This window comes from Trachurus trachurus (assembly GCF_905171665.1).
Source record: "Trachurus trachurus genome assembly, chromosome: 5".
NCBI classification, from domain to species: Eukaryota; Metazoa; Chordata; class Actinopteri; order Carangiformes; family Carangidae; genus Trachurus; species Trachurus trachurus.
Genome location: NC_139896.1, coordinates 20,503,989 through 20,529,110, shown reverse-complemented (window position 1 = coordinate 20,529,110; position 25,122 = coordinate 20,503,989). Strand labels below are relative to the sequence as shown.

Genomic DNA, 25,122 nt, shown 5'->3' with positions numbered 1-25,122 from the left:
AGTGTAAATATGTGAGTTTTATAACAATCGTCTTGAAGGAGGAGATTAGCTGGACATTTTTGTAATATAGTCTATTGAATTGAATTAACTAGTAGGGGTCCACATATTCAACCCATGAAAACTACCACTAAGCTACCAGTCTGCAAGGGTTATCATGCCAAACTGAACTAGAGATGTCAAGCAAGTCAAAAAAAACAAACTAGAAATTGCCCACCCGTTCGATTGCCGTAGACCAGTTTTGGGGTCTTGGCTCATGGACTAATGTGGGAGTCTATGTGGACTGATTCACTGTAGGAGACTCACTCTAGTGGTCAGTAGAGGAACTGCAGTCTCTGCTTCTGCACTACTGAGGCTCTGACATCATTCCTTTACTTATCTTTATCCACAGCTGTGGATAAAATTAATAAAACTCAATTCCACACTAGAACTTTTCTTTCCTGTCTTTTTTTCTACAACTGTGGTGTGTGTTTTTATGTATTTACTTTGCACACTGTTTTGTTGCATTGGTTCATGTGTTGCTGTGCTATTTGCAGATTGTGTCTCGGTACAGTGTGGTGGTGCTGCTGGAGGTGGTGGACTCCAACGGCCAGGCCATTAACTTGTTCCTAGAGGAACTCAACAAATACGAGTGAGTTCTCTAAACATGGACACAGTGATTGCGTGGCACGGATCTGTGAGATTAATCAACAAAGACTACCAGACATCTAAGTTGGATGAATTGATTGTTAATATTTTGCAAATATACAACACTGTTTTTGACAGAGACAATCGACGTGACCCGTTCACAATGGTGAGCAGCAAACCACTGGGGCGCAGCACCCGCAAGGAGAAATTTGTCTATCTCTTCAGGTAGGAAAGTCTTTTGTCTTTCTCCAGGGCAGAAACACACCTGTCCAGGCAAGTGCTCCACCTGCAGGGTGAAGTCACGTGTAGTTTTTCAGACTGCATGATAGATATAGGACCCTTTGGGTCAAGTTCATGTGAGCTCCACCCCCTGGTCAGGAGCCAGTAAATAGCCCAGATAATACAGTATCACTATTTGTGTCGTGATTTGTGATACATGTGGATGATACTTACACACTGCATCTGTGTCTCAGAGAGAGCGACGTGAGACTGATGGACACCTACCAGTACAAAGAGACGGGTGAAGATGATGAAGATGACGAAGATGATGAAGATGACGAAGACGACGAAGACGACGAATATGATGAAGATGATGAATATGATGAACATGATGAAGATGATGAAGACGACGAAGATGACGAAGATGACGAAGATGATGAAGATGATGAAGATGATGAAGATGATGAAGACATTCTTGCCAGAGACCCCTTCATTGTGCAGTTCAAGTGTTCTAATACTGGTACATACTGTCTACTGTGTGTGTGTGTGTGTGTGTGTGTGTGTGTGTGTGTGTGTGTGTGTGTGTGTGTGTGTGTGTGTGTGTGTGTGTGTGTGTGTGTGTGTGTGTGTGTGAGACAAAGAGAGAGAGAGAGAGAGAGAGAGAGAGAGAGAGAGAGAGAGAACAAACGTGAGTGTGTCTTGTTAACCTCACTGTGTGTCTGTTTGCTGTAGCTTTGACAAAGCTGGTGCTGATCCCAGTCCACAGTAAACCAGAGGATGCAGAGATAGAGCTGAACGCTCTGCAGAAGGTGGTCGAAGCTGTGAGGATAAGATACAGGACTACGGTGAGTTGGATAAAATAAAATAAAAAGAAGTTTGAAGTATAAAGATGTAGGAAAAATAATAATAATTATCAGCCCATATAAATATGTATCAAAGAAGAATTGAAATGGTGTTGCTTGTTGCTGATGAAATTGTATGATTCCACAGAACATCATGATTTTGGGAGACCTCAATGCAGATGGACGTTATCTCCCACGAAGCAGGAGGAAAAACAGTCCCATGTTGCGTCCTCCCTACTATTGGCTGATAAAAGATGGTGTTGACACCACAACAAGTAAAAACAATGACCACACCTATGACAGGTACCTCTACACCCTGCTCTTTGGTTGTGTTGTAGGTAAAATAATTAAAATAAGTGTTGGAAAAATTACAATATCAACGTCTCTGTTTAAAAAGCTATGTGAGCAGTTAGCAGGTAAATATAATTATCTATCTATCTATCTATCTATCTATCTATCTATCTATCTATCTATCTATCTATCTATCTATCTATCTATCTATCTATCTATCTATCTATCTATCTATCTATCTATCTACAGGATCATTGTGTTTGGAAAGCACATGCAGGACTCTGTTGTACCAGACTCAGCGCAGGCTTTCAACTTCCAAAGAGCCTACCGTCTGTCTGACGCCACTGTGAGACCTTTGACCTTTTACATTATGTACATATTTTGATCAGTTACAGAGATCATTCCCTCCTATTTTTTTATAGTTTCCAAGAACATTACTGTAATGAGCTGTGTTTTTTAGGCTAAAGCCACCAGTGACCACTACCCTGTGGAGGTGGAGCTGAAGAGCCGCCAGAAACACAAACCTCCACAGCAGCAGAAAGCGGTTGTGTCACGACAAAGGAAGTTGACGTCCCCAGGACAAACTCAGAGGCGAGGTGTGTGATCAATCTGACATCCTGACCACAGCTCAGTTACAATGATCTCAAACTGATTAATTTCTAATTTATTTAATTGGATTGTGACATGAACACTACAGGACCACAGAAGACCATGGCTGCGTGCTCAGGACATCAGAAGAAGAAGACCACATCCACAGGACCTCAGAAGACCATGGCTGCGTGCTCAGGACATCAGAAGAACGCCACTGGTGTAAAAAGGAAGAGAGGTCGGTCACCAGTCGCTGTAGCCAAGAGACGACGGTTGAATGAATCAGACTCAACGGGCCCTATTTTGCTGGCGCAACTCATGGGGCCCTATTTTGCTGGCGCAACTCATGGGGGCGCAGCGAGGCGAGCCCTGACGCAGCTGGCGCAGTGGCATTTTCCTCCAGTGCAACAAGGTGCGCAGCGGATTCGGTAAATTGGTAGACTGCTGTGCGCTGAGATGGGAGTGGTCGCGCAGCAGGGGGAGGTGTCGACAGATTCGCCGTGGCGCAGTGACAATTTGTTGCAGATAGACCGCGCGGAGAGTGCGCCGAAAGCTCGCCAGCTCCAACCTGGTCTAATCTCAGCGCAAGGCGCAGCGCAGCCAGCGGACTGGTATTTTGACTGCCCAGCGCGCAGTGCGCCCACGTCACCAAGACCTCACAGGCAGGTTTCCACAGTTCCAGGCACATTTAAATGCAATTAATAATAATAATAATAATCACAATAACCCATGTTTATTGTATCTGAATCAGCACATACACGTATATCTATATAGATTGTCCCGTCACACTGATGACAGATCAAAGGCTTGCGTAATGGAAACTCAGCCTGACTGAATTAACACAGATGAAACCAGGGAGGGACTGCATGGAACAAAAAAAGCAGCCGTGGATGTCCCAAGAGCAGGTGTTGACACTACACACTGTGCTGTTGCGATGATCAGCTATTTATTTATTTATTTACTTATTGATTTATTAGAGGGCAGTGCCGCATCATCACGCGACCATAACAAATAAAACTGAAAACAAATAAACTATCATCTCTCACAGCAAACCACAATCAGCCTCGGCATCAGATAGTGAGCAGATATTCACATCTCCCATCTCAGGTCAATTCTAAAGAAAAAAGAAAAAGAGAGACGCTCCGTGATGCCTCCTTCACGCACAGCTGTTTGTTTATGTTGTGATCTGTGCACACGGGTTTAAATATAGGTTACTAAATATGAGTGTCTTTATTAATGGAAAAGGGGTGTGTGTGTGTTTTGTTTTGTTTTTTACTGGGCAAATGCTCTCAATATGTCAGAGCAAACCTGGATAACATCATAACCTCCTCCCTCCCAGACTACTTTTGCATCATCAGCCCGTGAGGTCTGTTCGCGCGACCGGACACTGCCAGCTTGGACCGGACCAGAACATCAGTTTCCTCCCGTCTCACTTGCTGTGAGAGATGATAGTTTATTTGTTTTCGGTTTTATTTGTTATGGTCGCGTGACGATGCGGCTCAATAAATCAATAAGTAAATAAATAAATATAGCAGATGCAACGGCACAGTGTGTAGTGTCACACAGCAGTAATCCATCCTCATCTTTCATCTGTGCAGCCTTTGATCTGTCATCAGTGTGATGGGACAATCGATATAGATGTACTGAATGTGTATGCTGTAATCTGTATGTGCTGATTCAAATAGGGGTTATTGTGATTATTAATTCCATCTAAATGTGCCTGGAACTGTGGAAACCTGCCTGTGAGGTCTTGCCTCCCTCTTCCACAGTGAAATCAAACGCAGGCCTGATCCGCTGCGCCTGCGCCAGTTTACCAAAGTAGAGCCCAACATCATCAGCTAAAAATAAAAAACGATAAACGTTAAAATAACTTGACCTGACCTGAAATGCACTGATTGCGTTGCAGCCTGATTATACTTGAATCAACTATCAAATGTGTTATAAATTTAAACTTCATTGACACTGTCAGCCAGGACAGGGCCTGTTGACATCCAGATAAAGATCCAGATGATGATGGTGCAGCAACAGACTCAAATAAAAGCATACATTTTACATCAGCTTTAAAAAGGAACATCAGTAGTAGTAGTAGTAGTAGTATAGCTACTGTATATGTATGTAATTTTATGATGTATCAATGTACAATCAATGTTTAGCAGATTTATTTTAAAGATTGTTGGAAAAGAAAAAGTTTTCTTCTTTCTTTGGTTTCACACTCATGTACTGAACTCATACTGAACTCTTACTTTAATTGGTCATGCAGAAATGCAAAATATTTGCACATTATTGATTCCAGGTGATTACAGACTCTACTCCTCATCGTGCAGCTCTGAAGTAGAATAGAAGAAGACAATTTACATGTAGAGCACATGAAGAAGTAGCTCAATGTGCTTCACAAAAGTAATACATAATACAGTAGGACACAAATACAATATAATTTAACAAACAAATAAGCAACAGTTTAATAACAACAAAACAAACCAGTGCTCAGCCTGAAATGAAAATCGACTGTGAGGAGAAATGTTTTGAGTTAGCTTTTGAGTCAGCATTTCTAACGGTACCGGTATATAACTGTTTGCAAAAAAAAAAACCAAGCAAGTTAAACTACGTCCATTAAATCTAAACAGTGATGGTACATCAGAGTTTAGTGCTAATTTTTGCAGCACCTGAAAAGCAGTAGCTGCATATTTAAACTGACATTTGTTTAATGTCAGTGTTTGTCTAACGTGGCACTAAGTAGATGGTTGAAGTAGTTGGTTGATTAGTGGAGGCAGATTTGGTCGATCTCCAAAGTTCAGATCATTTCAGATTAGAGGCTTTGGATCAGGAGTTTTATTGAGTGGGCGATTCAAAATATCAGGAAACCGAAAGAGAAGCGGGCAGAGGAAAGAGGCGTGGCTTCATTTTGAATTGAAGGAAAGACAGATTTTTTTTCCTGTGTGTGTGTGTGTCCTTGCTTACTACTGGACAGTTATAACCAGCCTGTAATTTCCCGCCTTTTCTCCAGTATGACTCATTTTCAGTCCCCAGTGAATTTTCATATTGTTTATCACTAACACACTGTAATAAATTGTTTATCATTAACACAGTGTGTTTATAATTTATAGAGATTATAGACAACTGAAGTTGTTTCCTCAAGATCTAAAGATCTTTCTCTTTCTCCTTCTTCTCCTCCTTTTCTGTCTTTCCTTCTCTTTCTGCTTCCTCTTGCACACTTTCTTCTCCTTGTTCTTCCCAATTAGTTTCCCTTTCTCCTCTCTCTTCTTCTGTACAGCAAGTATGAGCAGCAGCAATTCTTGTTATGCAGTAGAATAATTTAAAAAAATGTTGTTACTGAGGTGGCACCATGGCGCCACTTTGGTTTGTTTTACCAGACTCTGGATTCCCTGAACAACATGTCTAAAAATCAGTTTTTACTTCATTGCACTGTTCTGTCTTCATCTGTGTCTGGGTCCTGAAATCTTTAATCCAGAATCCAATGCCAGAACTGTCAGGAAATGGTCAATTGCTTTTGCCGGACCTGATTTTTTGGCGGCTTTTTGTGGCGCCACTCCTTCTGTGATTTGAGTGTGCCGCCTGTTTTTTGGCTGCCAGTATCTCTTCCTGTGTTACGTTTGAGGAGCTCAGTCTCAGTTTCTGAAGCTCTGATCATCTCTGCTGTTAGACAACCTCAGCTCATCTGGTGAGTCTGTGCTTCATGAGTTTGTTTTCTACCTGTAGCAACTGTCAGACTAATGAATACAGCAGGTTCAGATTTATGTTTTGATCAGTTAAGTTTCCTCTTCAGCCTGTGCTTCACTTACTTTCTCCTCTCTATAGTTTTATAGATCAGTTTATATATTATTGTGTTTTTTATTCAGGAGTTCAAGTGCAGATGTGTTCACACTTCACTAGAAGTGGGTCAGCTTGTTTCTTTTTATATGAGGAAACCAAATGTTTTTGTTGTGGGTGAATTTCTGCAGCTGTTTGAAACATGAATGAATGTTTAAATAGGTGAAGTGATTGGATTCCTGTGGAAGATGAAAGAAAACAAAGTGAACTTTATCGTCAGAAAGGTGAACAGTCCAAATTTAGGGGATGGTGCAGGAGAATTGATAATTAAATTTGTATTTTGATGTTTGTCTGTATTTTTGGCAAAATAATAGAATAAAATAAAATAAAAAAGTAAGATATTGCAACAGAGGACGTGACTCAGGGTTTGGCTGCTTAGTCATCATCATAAAGAATATCTCCTGTCCAGTGGAGAAATGAGCTCACCACTCATTAGAGGCAGGGGAATTAATTACTAATAAACATTAAAATAATATGAATACAAAGACTTTCTGCTGCAGATAAAACTGTCCCTTTCTCAGCTGTTGTCTGTTTATCTCTATCCCACATTTCCCCACTCATGACTCTTCCTTTAAGCCTCGTTAGTTCATTATTTAATGGGTTCATATTCACTTTGTGACAGATTTTCATTTTAAAAACTTTGATCTATGACAAATACCTGCAAAACCTATATGTTCCCATTAGCATACGTTGGTATGTTAACATCGCAAGCTACAGCAGTGATCTTGGGCAGCATCATTTTTAGACATCCCTTAACATAAACAAACAAACATAAATGTTTCTGTTTATAATGTCACAGAGCTGCTAAGAGGCTGCAAAATGTTTTTTTGTTTTGTTTTCAAAGGCAAAATGAATATTGCTGCCTTCAATGTCAAGAATCTGGGAATTAAAAAAGTCAAAAATGACGTTGTGCGGACACGTCTTATCAAGGTGAGTTCACTCTGGCCTTCCCATCTCATCCAAATATGGTCAGCTGTCAGTCAACTGCCCTCAGTCCTCCATACCTTGAGAGATTAACAAAGTGTAAATATGTGAGTTTTATAACAATCGTCTTGAAGGAGGAGATTAGCTGTAGAGACCAAAACTGTTTTTGTACCAGACTGTAAACATGTTTATTTCTGCTGTAAAGTTGGACATTTTAATATAGTCTACTATTGAATTGAATTAACTAGGGGTCCACATATTCAACACATGAAAACTACCACTAAGCCACCAGTCTGCAAGGGTTATCATGCCAAACTGAACTAGAGATGTCAAGCAAGTCAAAAAAAAACAAACTAGAAATTGGCCACCCGTTTGATTGCCGTAGACCAGTTTTGGGGTCTTGGCTCATGGACTAATGTGGGAATCTATGTGGACTGATTCACTGTAGGAGACTCACTCTAGTGGTCGGTAGAGGAACTGCAGTCTCTGCTTCTGCACTGCTGAGGCTCTGTTCAGTTCAGTTCAGTTCAAGTTTATTTATATAGCACGTTTAAAAACAACAATTGTTGACCAAAGTGCTGTACAGGTCATATCAGACACATTTTATCAAACACATTCAGACTCAGATCCATACGCATGCACAAATAAACAGTTCCACATAGCTGAGTTTGCCATATTAACCCACACTGAAGGCCAGCGAGAAAAAGTAGGTCTTGAGCAAAGACTTGAATTGCACAAGATCTTCAGCAGATTTTATGTGTCTAGGAAGCTTGTTCCAGAGCCCGGGTGCTGCCACCACAAAAGCTCTGTCACCTCTAGTTTTGCATCTTGTTCTAGGGACCCCCAGGAGAAGCGTATTTGTTGATCTTGTTTCTCTGGGTGCAACTTGAAAACTTAAAAGGTCACATAAATAGGGTGGGGCTAAGCCATTTAAGATCTTTAAAAACAAACAATAAAATCTTAAAATCAATCCTAAATTTAACATCATTCCTTGGTGATCTTTATCCACAGCTCTGGTTGATAAAGTTAATAAAACTCAATTCCACACTAGAACTTTTCTTTCCTGTCTTTTTTTCTACAACTGTGGTGTGTGTTTTTATGTATTAACTTTGTCACACTGTTTTGTTGCATTGGTTCATGTGTTGCTGTGCTACTTGCAGATTGTGTCTCGGTACAGTGTGGTGGTGCTGCTGGAGGTGGTGGACTCCAACGGCCGGGCCATGAAGTTCTTCCTAGAAGAACTCAACAAATTCGAGTGAGTTCTCTAAACATGGACACAGTGATTGCGTGGCACGGATCTGTGAGATTACAGTAATCAACAAAGACTACCAGACATCTAAGTTGGATGAATTGATTGTTATTGTAATATTTTGTAAATGTACAACACTGTTTTTGACAGAGACAATCGACGTGACCCGTTCACAATGGTGAGCAGCAAACCACTGGGGCGCAGCACTCACAAGGAGAAATTTGTCTATCTCTTCAGGTAGGAAAGTCTTTTGTCTTTCTCCAGGGCAGAAGCACCTACTCTGCAGGGTGAAGTCACGTGTAGTTTTTCAGACTGCCTGATAGATATAGGACCCTTTGGTTCAAGTTCATGTGAGCTCCACCCCCTGGTCTCCAGGTGCCAGTAAATAGCCCAGATACTGTACATCACTATTTGTGTCGTGATTTGTGATACATGTGGATGATACTTACACACTGCATCTGTGTCTCAGAGAGAGCAACGTGAGCGTGATGGACACCTACCAGTACAAAGAGACGGGTGAAGACATTCTTGCCAGAGACCCCTTCATTGTGCAGTTCAAGTGTTTTAGTACTGGTACATACTCTCTACTATATACTGTGTGTGTGTGTGTGTGTGTGTGTGTGTGTGTGTGTGTGTGTGTGTGTGTGTGTGTGTGTGTGTGTGTGTGTGTGTGTGTGTGTGTGTGTGTGTGTGTGTGTGTGTGTGTGTGTGTGTGTGTTTGTGTGAGACAAAGAGAGAGAGAGAGAACAAACGTGAGTGTGTCTTGTTAACCTCATTGTGTGTCTGTGTTTGCTGTAGCTTTGACAAAGCTGGTGCTGATCCCAGTCCACAGTAAACCAGAGGATGCAGAGATTGAGCTGAACGCTCTGAAGAAGGTGGTCCAAGCTGTGAGGATAAGATACAGGACTACGGTGAGTTGGATAAAATGAAATAAAAATATGTTTGAAGTATATAAAGATGTAGGAAAAATAATAATAATAATAATAATAATAATAATAATAATAATAATTATTATTATTATTATTATTATTATTATTATTATTATTATTATTATTATTATTATTATTATTATTATTATTATTATTATTATGTGAAGAGTTTGATTTAGGATGCCTTTAAAGGGCATTGTTTCGTTCACTGGGTAGAGCAGGCGCCCCATATGCAGAGGCTAGTTCTCATTGCAGTGGTCCCCGGCTTGATTCCACTGGTGGTCCTTTGCTCCATGTCATTCCCCTTCTCTCTGTCCCCCATTTCCTGTCTCTCTGCAGCTGTCCCAAAAGCCCATATAAATACCTAAAAGAAGAATTGAAATAGTGTTGCCTGTTGCTGATGATGTTTGTGATGATAAATTGTATTATTCTGCAGAACATCATGATTTTAGGAGACCTCAATGCAGATGGACGTTATCTCTCACAAAGCAGGAGGGAAAACAGTCCCATGTTGGATGCTCCCTTCTATTGGCTGATAGACGATGACGTTGACACCACAACAAGTAACAACAATGACCACACATATGACAGGTACCTCTACGCCCTGCTCTTTGGTTGTGGGTAAAATAATTCTTTGACAGTGTTGAAAAATTACAGTGACAATATCAGCGTCTCTGTTTAAAAAGCTATATGTGAGCAGTTACCAGGTAAATATAATTATCTATCTATCTATCTATCTATCTATCTATCTATCTATCTATCTATCTATCTATCTATCTATCTATCTATCTATCTATCTATCTATCTATCTATCTATCTATCTATCTATCTATCTATCTATCTATCTATCTATCTATCTATCTATCTATCTATCTATCTATCTACAGGATCATTGTGTTTGGAAAGCACATGTATGACTCTGTTGTGCCAGACTCAGCGCAGGCTTTCAACTTCCAAAGAGCCTACCGTCTGTCTGACGCCTCTGTGAGACCTTTGACCTTTTACATTAAATATTTTTGATCAGTTACAGAACTCATTCCTTCCAATTTTGTAAAGTTTCCAAAAACATTACGTAATGAGCTGTGTTTTTCAGGCTCAAGCCATCAGTGACCACTACCCTGTGGAGGTGGAGCTCCAATAGAGGGCGGGCTAACATCTGACTGAAGTCGACTGGGCGTCTTACAGTAATGTTATCTCTGAAACACACTCTGCAGCTGGTGGTGACTGCCTCGATCACCTAAAACAGTATGTAACTGGAATAAAGAGCGTAACCGAACTTTGTGTTGTTGTTGCCTGATATTTTATTCTAGAGGGTTACAGCTTCTTGTTACAGTAAAATATTATAGATAGGCCTATGAATCTTGATTGAGTGTAAGAACGTGAAGCTGAAGAAATATTGGAGATGGATTTATTTATTCATTTAGTTAGATCACCATTAGCCACTGTGCTATAACAATGGCTACTCCACCTGGGGTCCCATTCAAAACAACAGACACATCAATACTCATTCATACTATCACTATAATTATAATGATACTCTATCCTACTATACTGATTATACAGTACACCACCCTTATGATGCATAATTACTAACATGAAATGGAAACATACGATCGCTCTACAATTTAATTTCTTAATAAATGACAACATTTTCCAGAGTTCAATCCAATACATCACAAAGAATTTGATAAATGAGAATGAGGGATCAATTACGTAATGTCAGATAGAAGTTAACATTGTTATAATAATAATAAGTGCTAGATAACATAATGATGAATATAAAATAAACAAAAAATATCTGATCAATGATTTGATGTTGCAGAAAACATCCACCTGTAGTGACCCAGCATCAAACAAAAATATTTACCATTGGTTATGGAGACAGAGCCAGGCCAGCTGTTTCCCTTGACAACACTATTCTCCTTGTGCATGATATTGCTAATCCTCTCATTTCAATTTGAAAAGAGAATATAGGCTATGAATATTTTCTAAATCAATTTCTTCAGAAAGGAGTACATTTTAATTTCAATGATAAAGGTTTTTTCTTTGTAGCACAGACTGTGGTTTTAGTGATGAAGGCCGATGACACGCACAGGAAGCTGATACCAGATAAAGACTGTTGGGCGGGTTATGTAGTTTGCTTGCATGTGTGTGTGTGTGTCTGCAGACAGACATTTCCTGGTTGTGGTCTTGTCAGACAGTTGTTCTGAGTTCAGGACTCATTAACAGCTGCTGCCTCTCGCGGCGTCCGGACCAACTGGTGAGTTTTTCTACTATTTGCATGAAGGAAATAAGGTATAGACCTAAACGCTCCTCAGCAAAGCTCCTACTGATTATAGTAATATAAGTCAAGTGTGTGTCTGTGTGTGTATGTGCACTATTTCACACTTTGTGAAACCTGGTATATTTTCAGTTTCAGTGTTAAGGTGGTAAAATGGAACCAGACGCTCACAACTAAACTTGATGTAATCGCGTTGCTTGAAATCAATCATCCCTTTGTGACTCAGCTCAGTCACTCTTGTGTTTCAGAAATATTGAAAACTGCCTTGTGTTTCTACGTTACGTCTCGTCACCTGAGAGTGTGAGGAAGCAGGGAGCTGATATTCCACATCACATAATGTTACTTCCTCTCATTATGACAGTAGAAGGACACTGAGAGAGCCCAGACCTCCAACAACAACATTACTGTAAACTACATCAACAGACCTCAGAGAATAAAAAGAGTCAGATTTACAGTGAATGGCCAAAATCGGTGTAAATCGGTTCAGGATTTCTTTTTCAAATTTTCATTCGAGAAACATATAACACAGCAGCATAACAGTGTTACAGTGTGTAAGTGAGGTCAAGAAAAGAGGCCGCAACATTTACTCAACAAGAGAAATAATATGGTGTTCTGTGTTGTGTCCACAGATCCAACGTTTACAATGTCCCCAAATCAGGAGTTTGTTTATGAAATAGCCTACAAAATATGTTAGATTCCCACAAAGGTTTCCATTCATTTCTGAAGAGATCAGCTCTTCCATCAATGTATCGTTTCCACAGGTGTATTTCTGGATCCTCATGTCACCACAGAGGACTTTCTGTTTACATTTCACACGGTTTGTCTATCTCAGGTTCTGCTTTTTGTTTCTTCTTCTGTCTATTTTGTGTCACACACTCAACCTCTGGTTCCCCTCTGTCAATCTGTCTTTCATAATGAAGTCAAAATGAAGGTAGCAGCCTTTAACGTCAGAAACCTGGGAATGAAAAAAGTCAACAACAAGAGGATCTGCCGCCTCCTCATCAAAGTGAGTCTGATCACCATTACACATATTATGTAAAGTGAAACAACCCTCAGGTATGTGTGTGTTCTGTGTGGCGTCTAAATGACATGTCAACTGTACATGTCAACTTCCAGATCATATCTCGCTACAGTATGATAGTGATACTGGAGGTGGTAGATAAGAGCGGAAAGGCTATGGAGAAGTTACATCATGAGCTCAACGCTACCAGGTGATGGCAGCAGTTACCCCAAATTTCCTTTCTTTCATGGGGCTACACATAACTCAAGAAATCCCACACTAATGAACTGATTGGTGGAGTTAGTTGACCCTCAGACACTATCACTCTCAGCACCTTTATTGAATGTTGCCTACAGATGTAACAGGACACGTCCCTACTCCATGGTTGCTAGCACCCAGCTAGGTCGAGACACCTACAAAGAACAGTTTGTCTGTTTCTACAGGTGAGAGCTCAGGTTCAATGGGGGGGAATCATCATCAAACCACTGATACATCACCTGTAATGACTGGGTTTAACTGCAGCTAGTGGTAAAACACGCCTGTGTGTGTTTGTTGGTGTGTGTGTGTCTCAGACCGGATGAGGCGAAACTGACGGCCTGTCACCAGTATGAGGATAATCAACCCGGAGATGAAGACGCCTTTGCCAGAGAGCCCTTCATCTTGCGTTTTCACTGTCCAGCCACACGTATGTACCATATTGTATGTCTGCTTGCATTTATGACTTGAGTGATCACCTTTCTCTTAACTGCACATTTGTGTCCCAGTTGTGAAAGACCTGATCCTGATCCCAGTCCACACTAAACCAGAGGATTCGTTGAAGGAGCTGGATGAGCTGCATGACGTGGTTGATGCCGTGCGGAAGAACTGGGGAAATGATGTAGGGCGGATAGTTTGATGAGTGTCCACCTCCTGTTGGAGTTAGTTTTATGTGCTTTTCTTCTCTTGACCTTGGAAACTCAGATGGATTTAGCAGCACAAGTGAACCAGCTGTAAACACAATATTTATAAAAGTCTATAACATTTAGTCCAGTATTCAAAGTGAACTATTTCTGTAGAGTCACTGCAAACAGTTCTTCTGCTATCTGACGGTTTGGCCTTTATCAGTTTAATATTTGAATACTAACCCGTGTGCAAACGCAGCTGTGAGTGTGATAAAAAAAAAATTTTTTTAAAACTAAAAGCAAGCAAGGTGCTTCATTTGTGTAACGTCTTCTCAACTGAATTCACTAAATGATGCAGTAAATTACAAGGAAAAATATAATTAAGTCCATTCAGTTGCTAGATGATGCACTAACTTTAGACTTATAACGTCCTTCATATCGGTTTGATTTATTTTAATTTTATAATATTTAAATGTGAGAATGAGAGGACAATATATTGATTTTTTCATGCCTGTTGTTGCTGTTGTTGTTATTTGTTTAGAACATCATGATCCTGGGAGACTTTAACGCAGATGGTCGTTATCTCTCCAAGAAGAAGTTGAGACAGATCCGCATCTTTACGGCTACCTACCATTGGCTAATAGGTGACGGAGTTGACACTACAGCGAGCAACAATAATGACAACACCTATGACAGGTGACACACATGTTAATACTGTTTTAAGGTTTGGTTGGCATGTCTGCTTTTTCTGACTGAGGATGAGAAGTTGTATCTGTCATTCAAATCTATTTATTATGTCACAATTTAAGAAAGAATTAAAAAAAAATTGCTCCTCTGTTTTGGCTAATCACTGTTTATTATACAGTAGGCTACTCGCCAGTATCTAGAATTTTCAAATTTGCTTGAATTATCTTGTGTTGTTGTGTATTTGGATGATTTTCCCATCACATTTCTTGTTGTTTGTGTCCATCAGTTTATCGTTTGTTGTTTATAATGTAATTACCTCAATGCCTTTTCTCCTGAAAGGATTGTGGTGTACGGAGACTCCATGCTGAAAGCTGTTGTCTCTGGATCAGCAAAGTCTTTCAACTTCCAGAAGAAGTTCGGACTGACAGATGATGAAGTAAGTATAAGACTAAAGAAGACCCATCTGTTAGTCGGTGTCCGTATGGTAGAGTTCAACATGTGCTCTGTGCAATGATAACAGTTACAGTTTCACCATTAAAGCTTCTGCTTAAGCTGTGGTCACAGATCTATGATAAGTGAGCTGGACATGCTAAAGCTCTCAGCTGACATACTGTATACGCTGGAGGTTTTGTTACTGCTAACATTAACCACAAGTTACCATTGCTGTTCTGCAGCAACATCACCAGGCCTCAGCTTATTCAGCAAAAATATTCAGCATGTGATTCTATTTGCTCCCAGACCCTCGGAGTCAGTGACCACTACCCTGTGGAGGTGGAGCTGAAGAGCCGCCAGAAAAACAAACCTCTACAGCAGCAGAAAACGGTTGTGTCACGACAAAGGAAGTTGACGTCCCCAGGACAAACTCAGAGGCGAGGTGTGTGATCAATCTGACATCCTGACCACAGCTCAGTTACAATGATCTCAAACTGATTAATTTCTAATTTATTTAATTGGATTGTGACATGAACACTACAGGACCACAGAAGACCAAGGCCACATCCTCAGGACCTCAGAAGACCAAGGCTGCGTGCTCAGGACCACAGAAGAAGAAGACCACGTCCTCAGGACCACAGAAGAAGAAGGCCGCCTCCACAGGACCACAGAAGAAGAAGACCACGTCCTCAGGACCACAGAAGAAGAAGACCACGTCCACAGGACCACAGAAGACCAAGGCCGCATGCTCAGGACCACAGAAGAAGACCACTGGTGTAAAAAGGAAGAGAGGTCGGTCACCAGTCACTGTAGCCAAGAGACGACGGTTGAATGAATCAGATTCAACATCATCAGCTAAAAATAAAAAACGATAAACGTTAAAATAACTTGACCTGACCTGAACTGACATGCACCGATTGCGTTGCAGCCTGATCATACTTGAATCAACTATCAAATGTGTTATAAACTTCATTGACACTGTCAACCAGGACAGGACCTGTTGACATCAAGATAAAGATCCAGATGATGATGGTGCAGCAACAGACTCAAATAAAAACATACGTTTTTTTCACCAGCTTTAAAAAGGAACATCAGTAGTATATATACTGTCTGTGTGTTATAATTTTACGATGTATCAATGTGTAATCAATGTTATAAGCAGATTTATTTTAAAGATTGTTGGAAAAGAAAAAGTTTTCTTCTTTCTTTGGTTTCAAGTCTCATGTACTGAACTCATACTGAACTCTTACTTTAATTGGTCATGCAGAAATACAAAATATTTGCACATTAATAGATTACTGATTCAAGGGACACCAGGTGATTACAGACTCTACTCCTCATGATCGTACGGCACTGCTAGAAGTAGAATAGAAGAAGACAATTTACATGTAGAGCACATTTGATGAAGAAGCTCAGTGTGCTTCACAAAAGTAATATATGTAAAAGGACACAAATACAAACAAATAAGCAACAACATCATTCGATAATGTATGTCGATACAGTTTAATAACAACTAAACAAACCAGTGCTCAGCCTGCTTTTGAGTCAGCATTTCTAACAGTATATAGCTGTTTGCAAAAAAAAAAAACATCAGATTTTTTACAGCACCTGAAAAGCATTAGCTGGGGCGGTGCGTGGCACAGTGGTGAAGACGGTCGCCCCATGTAGAGGCTACAGTCCTCAACGCAGACGTCCCCGGTTCGAATCCTGCATCGGGCAGACCTTTCCTGCATGTTGTTCCCCCTCTCTGCCTCCCCCTTTCCTGTCCATCTCACTATCGAATAAAGGCAAAAACTCCAAAAAATATACTTTAAAAGAAAAGCATTAGCTGCAGCTTTAAACTGACATGTTTAATGTCAGTGTTTGTCTAACGTGGCACTAAGTAGATGGTTGAGGTCGTTGGTTGGTTAGTGGAGGCAGATTTGATCGGTCTCCAAGGTTCAGATCATTTTAAATTAGAGGCTTTGGATCAGGAGTTTTATTGCATGGAGGATGAAGTTAAACAAGTAAAAGGATCCACAATCACCAGCGCCATTTTGTGCACAGGTGGACCCATCCACCTGAACACTGGACACCTGACACCAGCTCTCTGTGCTGCAGCCTCTCTCCTCCTCTGACTCCACCCTGGGGAGGTTTAAAAGGCCATGATACACCTGAGACACCTGAGACCCCCTCACAGTGCTCAGACTCCTCACACTACTTCACTCTGCTTCTCTGGTTCATCCATTTCCTATTACTCCTTAGTTCCCTCTGCATCCCTCCATCTCTCCTCCACCATGAGTCTGAGTCGTTCCAAGCGAATCAGCTCCAGTAACTCCGTCCGGAGCAGCGCCGGCTCCAGGAGGCTGAGCGGCTATGGTCCAGGTCAGGGGGGCTTCAGTGGCGTCTCCCTGAGCAGCAGCTCCCTGTACATGGGCTCCAATGGGCACCACCACGGACTGAGCGCCCCGCTGACCACCCTGTCCGTCAACAAGAGCCTGCTGGCCCCTCTCAACCTGGAGATTGACCCCAGTCTGTCGATGAGCCGAGCCCACGAGAAGGAGCAGATCAAGAGTCTCAACAACCGCTTCGCCAGCTTCATCGATAAGGTAACAAGAGGAGGGATTGAGCTGGATAGTAACAGAAAACGTATCAGCTTCTACCCAGGAAAAAAAGACAAAACTTTCTCAGGTTCAAGCCTCAGTAACAAGGATCAGATGCTTTTACGTGTGTTATGACAACAATAACAATATTATCACAATATCTAAATAAATAGATAATCTTATTAGTCAAATTAATCTTTAACTTTGTTTATCCTGTATTTTGTCTCTTTAAATTAGAATCTGATATCAAATATTAATTCAGAGTGAAAATAAAACCACATGAACTGATTAATAAAAGATCCACCAGACTGAACAGCTCCATTCACCAAATTGTTTTGTGCGCATCATTAATGCAATATCCATGTTTCCTCATTTATATTTTATGTTCAGCACTTGTGGACATCAGATGATTCAGCAATCTGTTTCAGCATTGATTTGATAAGGTACTAATTAAATGTTTTAACAACACATCTCTTTGTGATCCCTCCCCAAAAAGTTGAATTAAACTTTCTAAACAAGTGAGTCAAACTGGGCCTCTATTTATATCTCAGCTCTACTTGTACCATCTTAACTCACACATAAAGATGTAGCTAGTGTCTGGGTGTTAATCTGAGCGGCATGATGACGTTTATGAAATCTGCTCAACTTTATAATTTCTAAACAAACAAGACCGGTAGAGTTTAAACACCACACAGTTAAACACACAGAGGTGATTTTAATTCTGGTTAAACTTCTCTGAACTCTGCAAAGGTCTAATTAGAATACGTGAGAACACCTGTGCAGGTGGATGAACAGTGCAGTCATTTTAAACCTGTTTTTGTAAGATGCATCAGGACAGTATCAGTGCGTCATTCCTTGCACTGTGTATTATTGTGTAATTATAAGAAATCAATCTAAAGGTGAGAATCTGTACTCTATTTCTTTTCTAATGTGGATAAAACAGAGTGGCCGACCACAGAGCGTCCAGTGTGTCAGTAAACAGGCTGAGCACAGTTCCCACAGAGCAGTGAGCAGCTCTCTGATGATGTTGGACATTGATACCCTACTTAGGGAACATCTCCGCTTTCTCACGGAGTAGGTAACGCACCCTCACAATGGAGGCTTTGTTGGCGTCTCACATCAGCAGAGATACACTTCAGGCGTAAAGAGACAGAGCACGGAGCTGGACCGAGGTCTATGTGTCCAAACAGACAGATTTAACCTCTTCACCTCCTCCCTCTGTGTCAGACTGACGAGTTAAACTTAACACAAAGAGCTCAAAGTTTCACTGATATAATCTGGACGTTTGGTTAAAGTGCTGTTTTTATACTGATGCCAGATCTCCTCTTTGATTCAATAAATGAAGAATCTAGTGAGCAAAATATGAACAAATAAAAAACGAATACAAACAATAATTTCCAAAGTATGACTGATGTAAGTGCTGTTTATGCACATACATAAACATAAAAGAAATGGAAGCAACTACCATGACAACAAATTATATAAAATATATTGCTATTAATGGTATTGTGAAATGAATGTAAAACAAAACAGTGTTAGCAGTGACATTCATTCATGATCGAAATCCAAACAACCCCATTTTTACTGCATGAGATTTCCCTAGATACTTTTCCAAATTGTTTATTGATCCTGGATGCTATTGCTGATTTACTACTTCAAAAATTAAAATAAATCTTCAAAAAGCAGGAAATCTGTATACCAGATCAGCTGTGACATAAAAGAGCTGCTTCCCCCCTGCAGAGAATCATTATGACACAGTTTAAATCTGCCTTAGAGTCTGTGACTAGAGACGACCACTGGGAAATAAAGCAGTATTTACAAGGACTGGAGGAAAAATCAATACAGCATTGTATCACAATAATTTGACAATATTACATTGATACATGGATGCTGCTGATTTTTTTTTCTTGTATAAATTGCAAATGAGTAGTTTTTCTGACTGCGTCTAATTTGCAGTTGCAAAAAGGGAAAACAACAACAACAACAACAACCATAATGTAGCACAATATGTTATTGCTATACTCAACAATAATATCGTATTATGATTTAAGTATCGTGATATACTAATACTGATTGTTACACTTGGATCTGGACTGTAACTCAGAGACCTGAAGCCTTTAAAAGCTGGTTCAGTGACTGTATGTGTTTTGGGGATTTAAAGTGACATTAAAACCCTGGAGTCGCTGCTGCGGGATATTTAAGCTTTCTGCCCCATTTCCGTCCCATTGAGTGTTGTAACCTGATGAATCAGGTCAGACACAGTTTGGCTGTATCAGAGGGAGATTACTGCTCTGAACAGAGCCCAGGCTTTGTGTTGGAGGGAGGGGGTATAATACGTGGTGTGTCCACCCGGCTTCAGGCAGGAAACCCGAGCTGTGCAGATACGAGCTCGGACATTTAGAGTTGACATTTAGCTCCGGTTTGTTACCTGCAGGGACGAACCTGTGTTTACCTGAGAAAGGAGATTATTGCAGGGCTGCAATTTAGGATTATGTTCATCGTGGAATATTTCTTCAAACAGTCACCAATTTGTTGGGTTGATGAAATGTTAGAAAATTATGAAAAAATATTAATAATACTAATTTCCCTGACTTTGCTCCTCATCCTGTCCCTCCTCCTTCGCTAAGGTACGTTTCCTGGAGCAGCAGAACAAGATGCTGGAGACAAAGCTGGAGCTGCTGCAGGGTCAGGGAGTGGGACGGTCCAATGTGGAGCCCCTGTTTGAGGCCTACATGGCAGGTCTCAGGCGCCAAATGGACTTGGTCAACAATGACAAGACCAAGCTGGACGGGGAGCTGAGGAACATGCAGGGCCTGGTGGAGGACTACAAACACAAGTGAGGACTGTCACCATGGCTACACAGACAGTACATGATTATTATATAATGAACCAGTTTAGATTATATTGAACCATTTGCGTTGCATTGTCCTGTCCTGTGTCCCCACACAGATATGAGGACGAGATCAACAAGAGGAACAACCTGGAGAATGACTTTGTCATCCTAAAGAAGGTTTGCACACGCAGGCACACTCATATTCATTCATACATTACAGGTGTGGTAAGATGAACCTCTGTATTGTCCTTAATCGCCCCCTCTCTGTCTCTGTCCCTCCCATGTGTTAAACCCATACACACTCACTTTACATATCAGGAAACCTTGATTAAAAAAATCTGATTACTAATCAATCAACTGACATTCCTCATGTTTACACACATACACACATGTTTTTTCAATGATCCCTTAAATATGGCTTAAATGCCTGGTCACTGTGACCTCTCCTCTGTCAGTGACCTGGAGGAATGTGAAGTTGATTTTGAAGAAGCCAATCTTCTCAGTGCAGCTGTTTATTGTTCATCCTGATGATTCATCCTGAGAGTGTTTCCTCCGAGAACAGGAAACCTCTGAACAGCCGATTAGACAGTCAGTCTTCTCCAGAAAAGGAGCAGAAAGAGGATTCATCTCGTTCTCAAGACATTACTTAACAATGGAAATAAATCAGTAAAATAAAAATAAAAATGGCTGCAGGCCAACACAGCCACTGACTTTCATCCACGTTACAATTCATTAAGATTTACCTGTCATAACAGAACAGAACTTAACACATTTCATTGTATTTCCCATCCATCCATCCACCCATCCACCCATCCATCCATCCATCCATCCATCCATCCATCCATCCATCCATCCATCCATTATCTTATCTTTAACCTGTCTGTGTTTCTGTGTGTTCAGGATGTGGACTCGGCCTACCTGGTGAAGGCAGACCTGGAGGACAAGGTGGGAGCTCTGACTGACGAAATCAACTTCCTGCGCAACATCTATGACGAGGTACAGCAGTGGGTCGACTTTGTCCTCAGCCTGAATTTTCTCACAGTAGCTGCACAGTTTTCCCTCTGGTGTGGTTCATTGTTCGGCCTCAGTGTCATGACTCACCACAGAGTCGACTTCAAAGATCAACTGTCCCTGAAATGTCTCTTTAGGGATTTCTGTCAACAGAAATCTCTGTCTATTGTTGGGGTTGTTGGAAGCTTTGACAAGTTCTCCAAAAAACAAAACCAAGAAAACAGACACCGGTTTTGAATTAAGCCGACACCTGTGTAGCTTCACAGAAAACATGTCAGGACAAGCTGATGGTCTGTTTCACTCCCTGACCAGGAGCTGCGTGAGCTGCAGGCCAGCATCAAAGACACGTCGGTGGTGGTGCAGATGGACAACAGCCGCAGCCTAAACATGGAGCAGATCGTCGCTGAGGTTAAAGCTCAGTACGAGGACATTGCAGCCCGCAGCCGAGAGGAGGCCGAGGCCTGGTACAAGAGCAAGGTGAGGACAGAGGGATGGCCAAGCAGTCCACAGCAGCAAAGAGTGTGTAAAAAAACTTAAACCAACACTAAGTAACTTTTCAACCTTCATATTTTCATAACTTTTGTGATGATACATCGACTACAAGTTGAATGACACCTCCGTCATGGCCTGAGGGGGTCTGTATCGACTTCTCTGGCACTAAGCAGCTTTGAGGAGCATGGTAGGAACCCGTATCTCACTTAAGTTTCACTTTCACTTTCGCGAGTCATGACGAGGAGGGAGCAGGCAATGCGGCACGTTCCCGTCGGATTGTGTATGTGTGTTTACTATGAAATGATCCAGTGGAAACAGAAACTTAGTATGGACGTCTTCTGTTAATTTCCATGCACCAGGGGATCAGAATGTTTACGGCGCTACGCGCTGGTGATCATGGGAGATGGAGTCTCCCTTCAGGCAAAACACTACCGCTTTGGTCCACTGGCGCCGCCAAACTCCACCAAAACTGAAAGTTCTTTAGTAGGCTACTGCTTTAATGTAAAAGCAGAAATCCTTCATAGAGGCCAAACATTCAAATGTGATTTCCACAGCAGACGAAATCCAAACCTCATAGTTTTCAACCAGAGGTTTTCAGCTATAAACAGCCTATGTCGTCTACCTGCTCAGCAGCAATCAGCAGACTCAGTCATAGAACAGCTGATGAACATGGTGGAGCATTTGGCTGGTTAAGAAGTTTCCCTCAGGAGATGGAGACCAAACACATAGATTTTTTTTCTTCTCCTCTGAAGTTTGACCAGATGTCGGTGCAGGCCAGTCAGTTCGGAGACGAGCTCCGTGTTGTGAAGGGCGAGGTGGCCGAGGTGAACCGACTGATCAGCCGCCTGCAGAGCGAGATTGAGGCCGTCAAAGCTCAGGTACAGAGACTTGGAGTTTTCAGACCAGCAAAATGTTGTTTACTTGTTGAGTCAGATCCTCACTGGATGATTTCTGGTCCCTGTCCTCCACTACTGCCTTCCTTTACCCTCAGCGAGGCAGTTTGGAGAACCAGCTTGCTGAGGCGGAGGAGCGTGGGGAGCTGGCTGTGAAAGAGGCCAAGGCCCGGACCAGAGACCTGGAGGACGCGCTGCAGAGAGCCAAACAGGACATGGCCAGACAGCTGAGGGAATACCAGGTGAGTTACGGAGGGAGACGAGTGAGCTGTGAGGAGTTGTAGCCTGAGACCAAAAGACTCCTCATGTCTTCTCTTCACCTGCAGGACCTGATGAACCTGAAACTGGCCCTGGACATTGAGATCGCCACCTACAGGAAGCTGCTGGAAGGAGAGGAGGACAGGTGAGGGAAAGAGGAAAAAACAATTAGACTGTCTGTCTGAAATACAACAAACCAACTAACGTCCATCTCTCGTCCTGCAGACTTGGACAGCAGTCCATCCTCAACATTCAGGCCGTCTCCAACTATAGTAAGTAATCTCAGCTAGATAGCACTAACTTTGAGTTATACATTAGTGTTAAACTGTTAGAGTAGTTTGCTTCGAACACAGCTGTCGAATTTGTGTTTATCTGCTTTTATTTACATGGACACAATCTCCACTTTTTAATTGAATGGTTGATTGTTATTTACAATCTCAAATCAGAGACGTCATTGTAATTTCTTTTTTTTTGAGAATTAGACCTTTCTGAGTGTAATAACATAATGACACAATGTGCCTGGGATTACCACACTTTCCTTTCCTTATCCTCATTCCTCATCCAAAACATTCAGTAGGTTCATATATTTATTGCAGTTGTCTGTTTTTTGTGAATTAAAAAGTATTTTTCTCATGTTAGATCATGTTCTGTGTCTGTCGTGTACATGAAACATTTTTACTGTTTAGTTCTCATGTCTTGTGCTTTAATGTGCATTAGTAGAAGTGACAAACAGAGAATGGTAGTATATAGATGCTTAATCTTGTGTTGGCATCCAAATTTTATTAATGCTGCATTAAACTCATTCATTCAACATTGCATTAAAGTAGCCTAGTGGTGATTCTGGTCCTGAATGACTTGGCATCAGATCAGAACCAGATTTTGGAGACGCCTGTTCCTATAATTTACAGGTTGTAAAAGGAATTACATTTAAAACTGAACTGATGATCGTTGATCGTTTAAACACTGTTTTCACTGACTCCTCTGTCTCATTCTTTTTCTCTTTATATTTTCTCTCCTCTCTTTTTGTTTTCCTGTTTGTTTTCTTTCCTTTCACCATCTTCCTGTCTTTCTTTCTTTGCTTCCATCTCTTTGCACACTAACGTTACCTCTCTTCCTCTGTCTGTCTTTCTCTCCAGGTACTAAAAGTACTAATGGCTACCACAGTAACAGCAGCTCTCCTGCTCCAAAGCTGCTGATAAAGACAACTGAGACCAGAGATAACACCAGATACAGCACACACTGATGCCCCCCAACACACACACACATGCACACACTATATGCATGCAGTACAAGACTGTATACACACACAAAGGATATTTACACAGGTCTACAGTTTAGTCAAAGAGGTATGAATATAGGGCAATTAATTACCTAAATTTATCTTAGAATAAAGTAGAAATAAAAACATCTGTTCATCTAATCATGGAACATAAAGTGGGATTAGTTTGGGAGATTGTTGTTTCTCTTATAATGTATACTCCATAACATCTCAGTGTGCTGTAGTCTGTCAGGCTGATTGTGATTAAACGCTCACACGGGACTTACAAACACTATATGACTTTCTCTGCATATGTAACCTGTGATGAATCATTAAATATAAAAATGATGTAATCTTGCCGATCATTTTGGGGATATCCTATTAGTGGTGTACTTATTTAGGATCACGAGTTTTGTATTGAGACAGATATTTTTTACACTGAATTAACACTGAAAATTAGCTTGAAGATTGATGCAGGTAAACTAGTTGTTTTTATTTGGTTTGGTTTAAGTTTCATCTACTGTAGCTTCCATAAAAATAATAAAAATGAAAAAGCAGGCTCTGTGGTCTTTTTCTTGCTAATGGCACAGATTTCAAAATGAATATCTTCAGAAAAAGCACACAAATGTGTTCATTTAATTGTGACAGTAAGAACCACACCCTAAAGGGCAAATGATTTAGGCCTTTTCTATTTTTATTATGCTTTAGATTTCATTTGGGCCAATTACCAAACATACATTTCCTGTATTTATATATTATAAAATGTTGAATTAATTACAGTATTGCAAATATAGTAATGTTGCTGGAATTAACGTAATCCTATAGCTACTGATAAAGAAACATCCTATTATTATGATTTCATTGTGTCTAGCTATAAATGTAATGAATGTAACTGGAACATCAGCAATGTGTTCAGAGTTATTCAAGTAAATGTCTAATATGTGAATTTAGAAAATCATCATATTTTGAAAGTATCTGCCGTCACTCTGGTAGCAGGGATAATATGGGCGTAGTTTTTCT

At 40.9% G+C, this 25,122-nt stretch overlaps 3 protein-coding genes across 3 annotated transcripts; all 3 read left to right on the top strand.

Annotated features, from left to right (window-relative positions):
* Positions 1-7,241: 7,241 nt before the first annotated feature.
* LOC310985681 (deoxyribonuclease-1-like) lies at positions 7,242-10,655 on the top strand (the record flags this gene model as incomplete). The annotated part of the gene is made up of 8 exons (XM_083971299.1): positions 7,242-7,322; positions 8,477-8,571; positions 8,716-8,802; positions 9,035-9,138; positions 9,364-9,476; positions 9,931-10,085; positions 10,382-10,478; positions 10,588-10,655. The coding sequence occupies 8 exons, from the start codon at positions 7,242-7,244 to the stop codon at positions 10,633-10,635; spliced, it is 780 nt and encodes a 259-aa protein (XP_083827425.1). The 3' UTR covers positions 10,636-10,655.
* Positions 10,656-11,712: 1,057 nt separating this feature from the next.
* LOC310985680 (deoxyribonuclease-1-like) lies at positions 11,713-15,790 on the top strand (the record flags this gene model as incomplete). Its single annotated transcript, XM_083971298.1, has 11 exons — positions 11,713-11,754; positions 12,696-12,781; positions 12,892-12,986; positions 13,141-13,218; positions 13,348-13,460; positions 13,540-13,652; positions 14,198-14,352; positions 14,683-14,779; positions 15,082-15,217; positions 15,319-15,567; positions 15,765-15,790. Exons 2-11 carry the CDS (start codon positions 12,701-12,703, stop codon positions 15,788-15,790), a joined length of 1,143 nt encoding a protein of 380 aa, XP_083827424.1. The 5' UTR covers positions 11,713-11,754; positions 12,696-12,700.
* A 1,261-nt stretch (positions 15,791-17,051) lies between these two features.
* On the top strand, positions 17,052-24,087 carry LOC310985904 (intermediate filament protein ON3; the record flags this gene model as incomplete). Its single annotated transcript, XM_083971579.1, has 10 exons — positions 17,052-17,363; positions 19,985-20,193; positions 20,307-20,367; positions 21,091-21,186; positions 21,514-21,678; positions 22,446-22,571; positions 22,685-22,828; positions 22,913-22,989; positions 23,070-23,116; positions 23,981-24,087. 10 exons carry the CDS (start codon positions 17,052-17,054, stop codon positions 24,085-24,087), a joined length of 1,344 nt encoding a protein of 447 aa, XP_083827705.1.
* Positions 24,088-25,122: the final 1,035 nt, after the last annotated feature.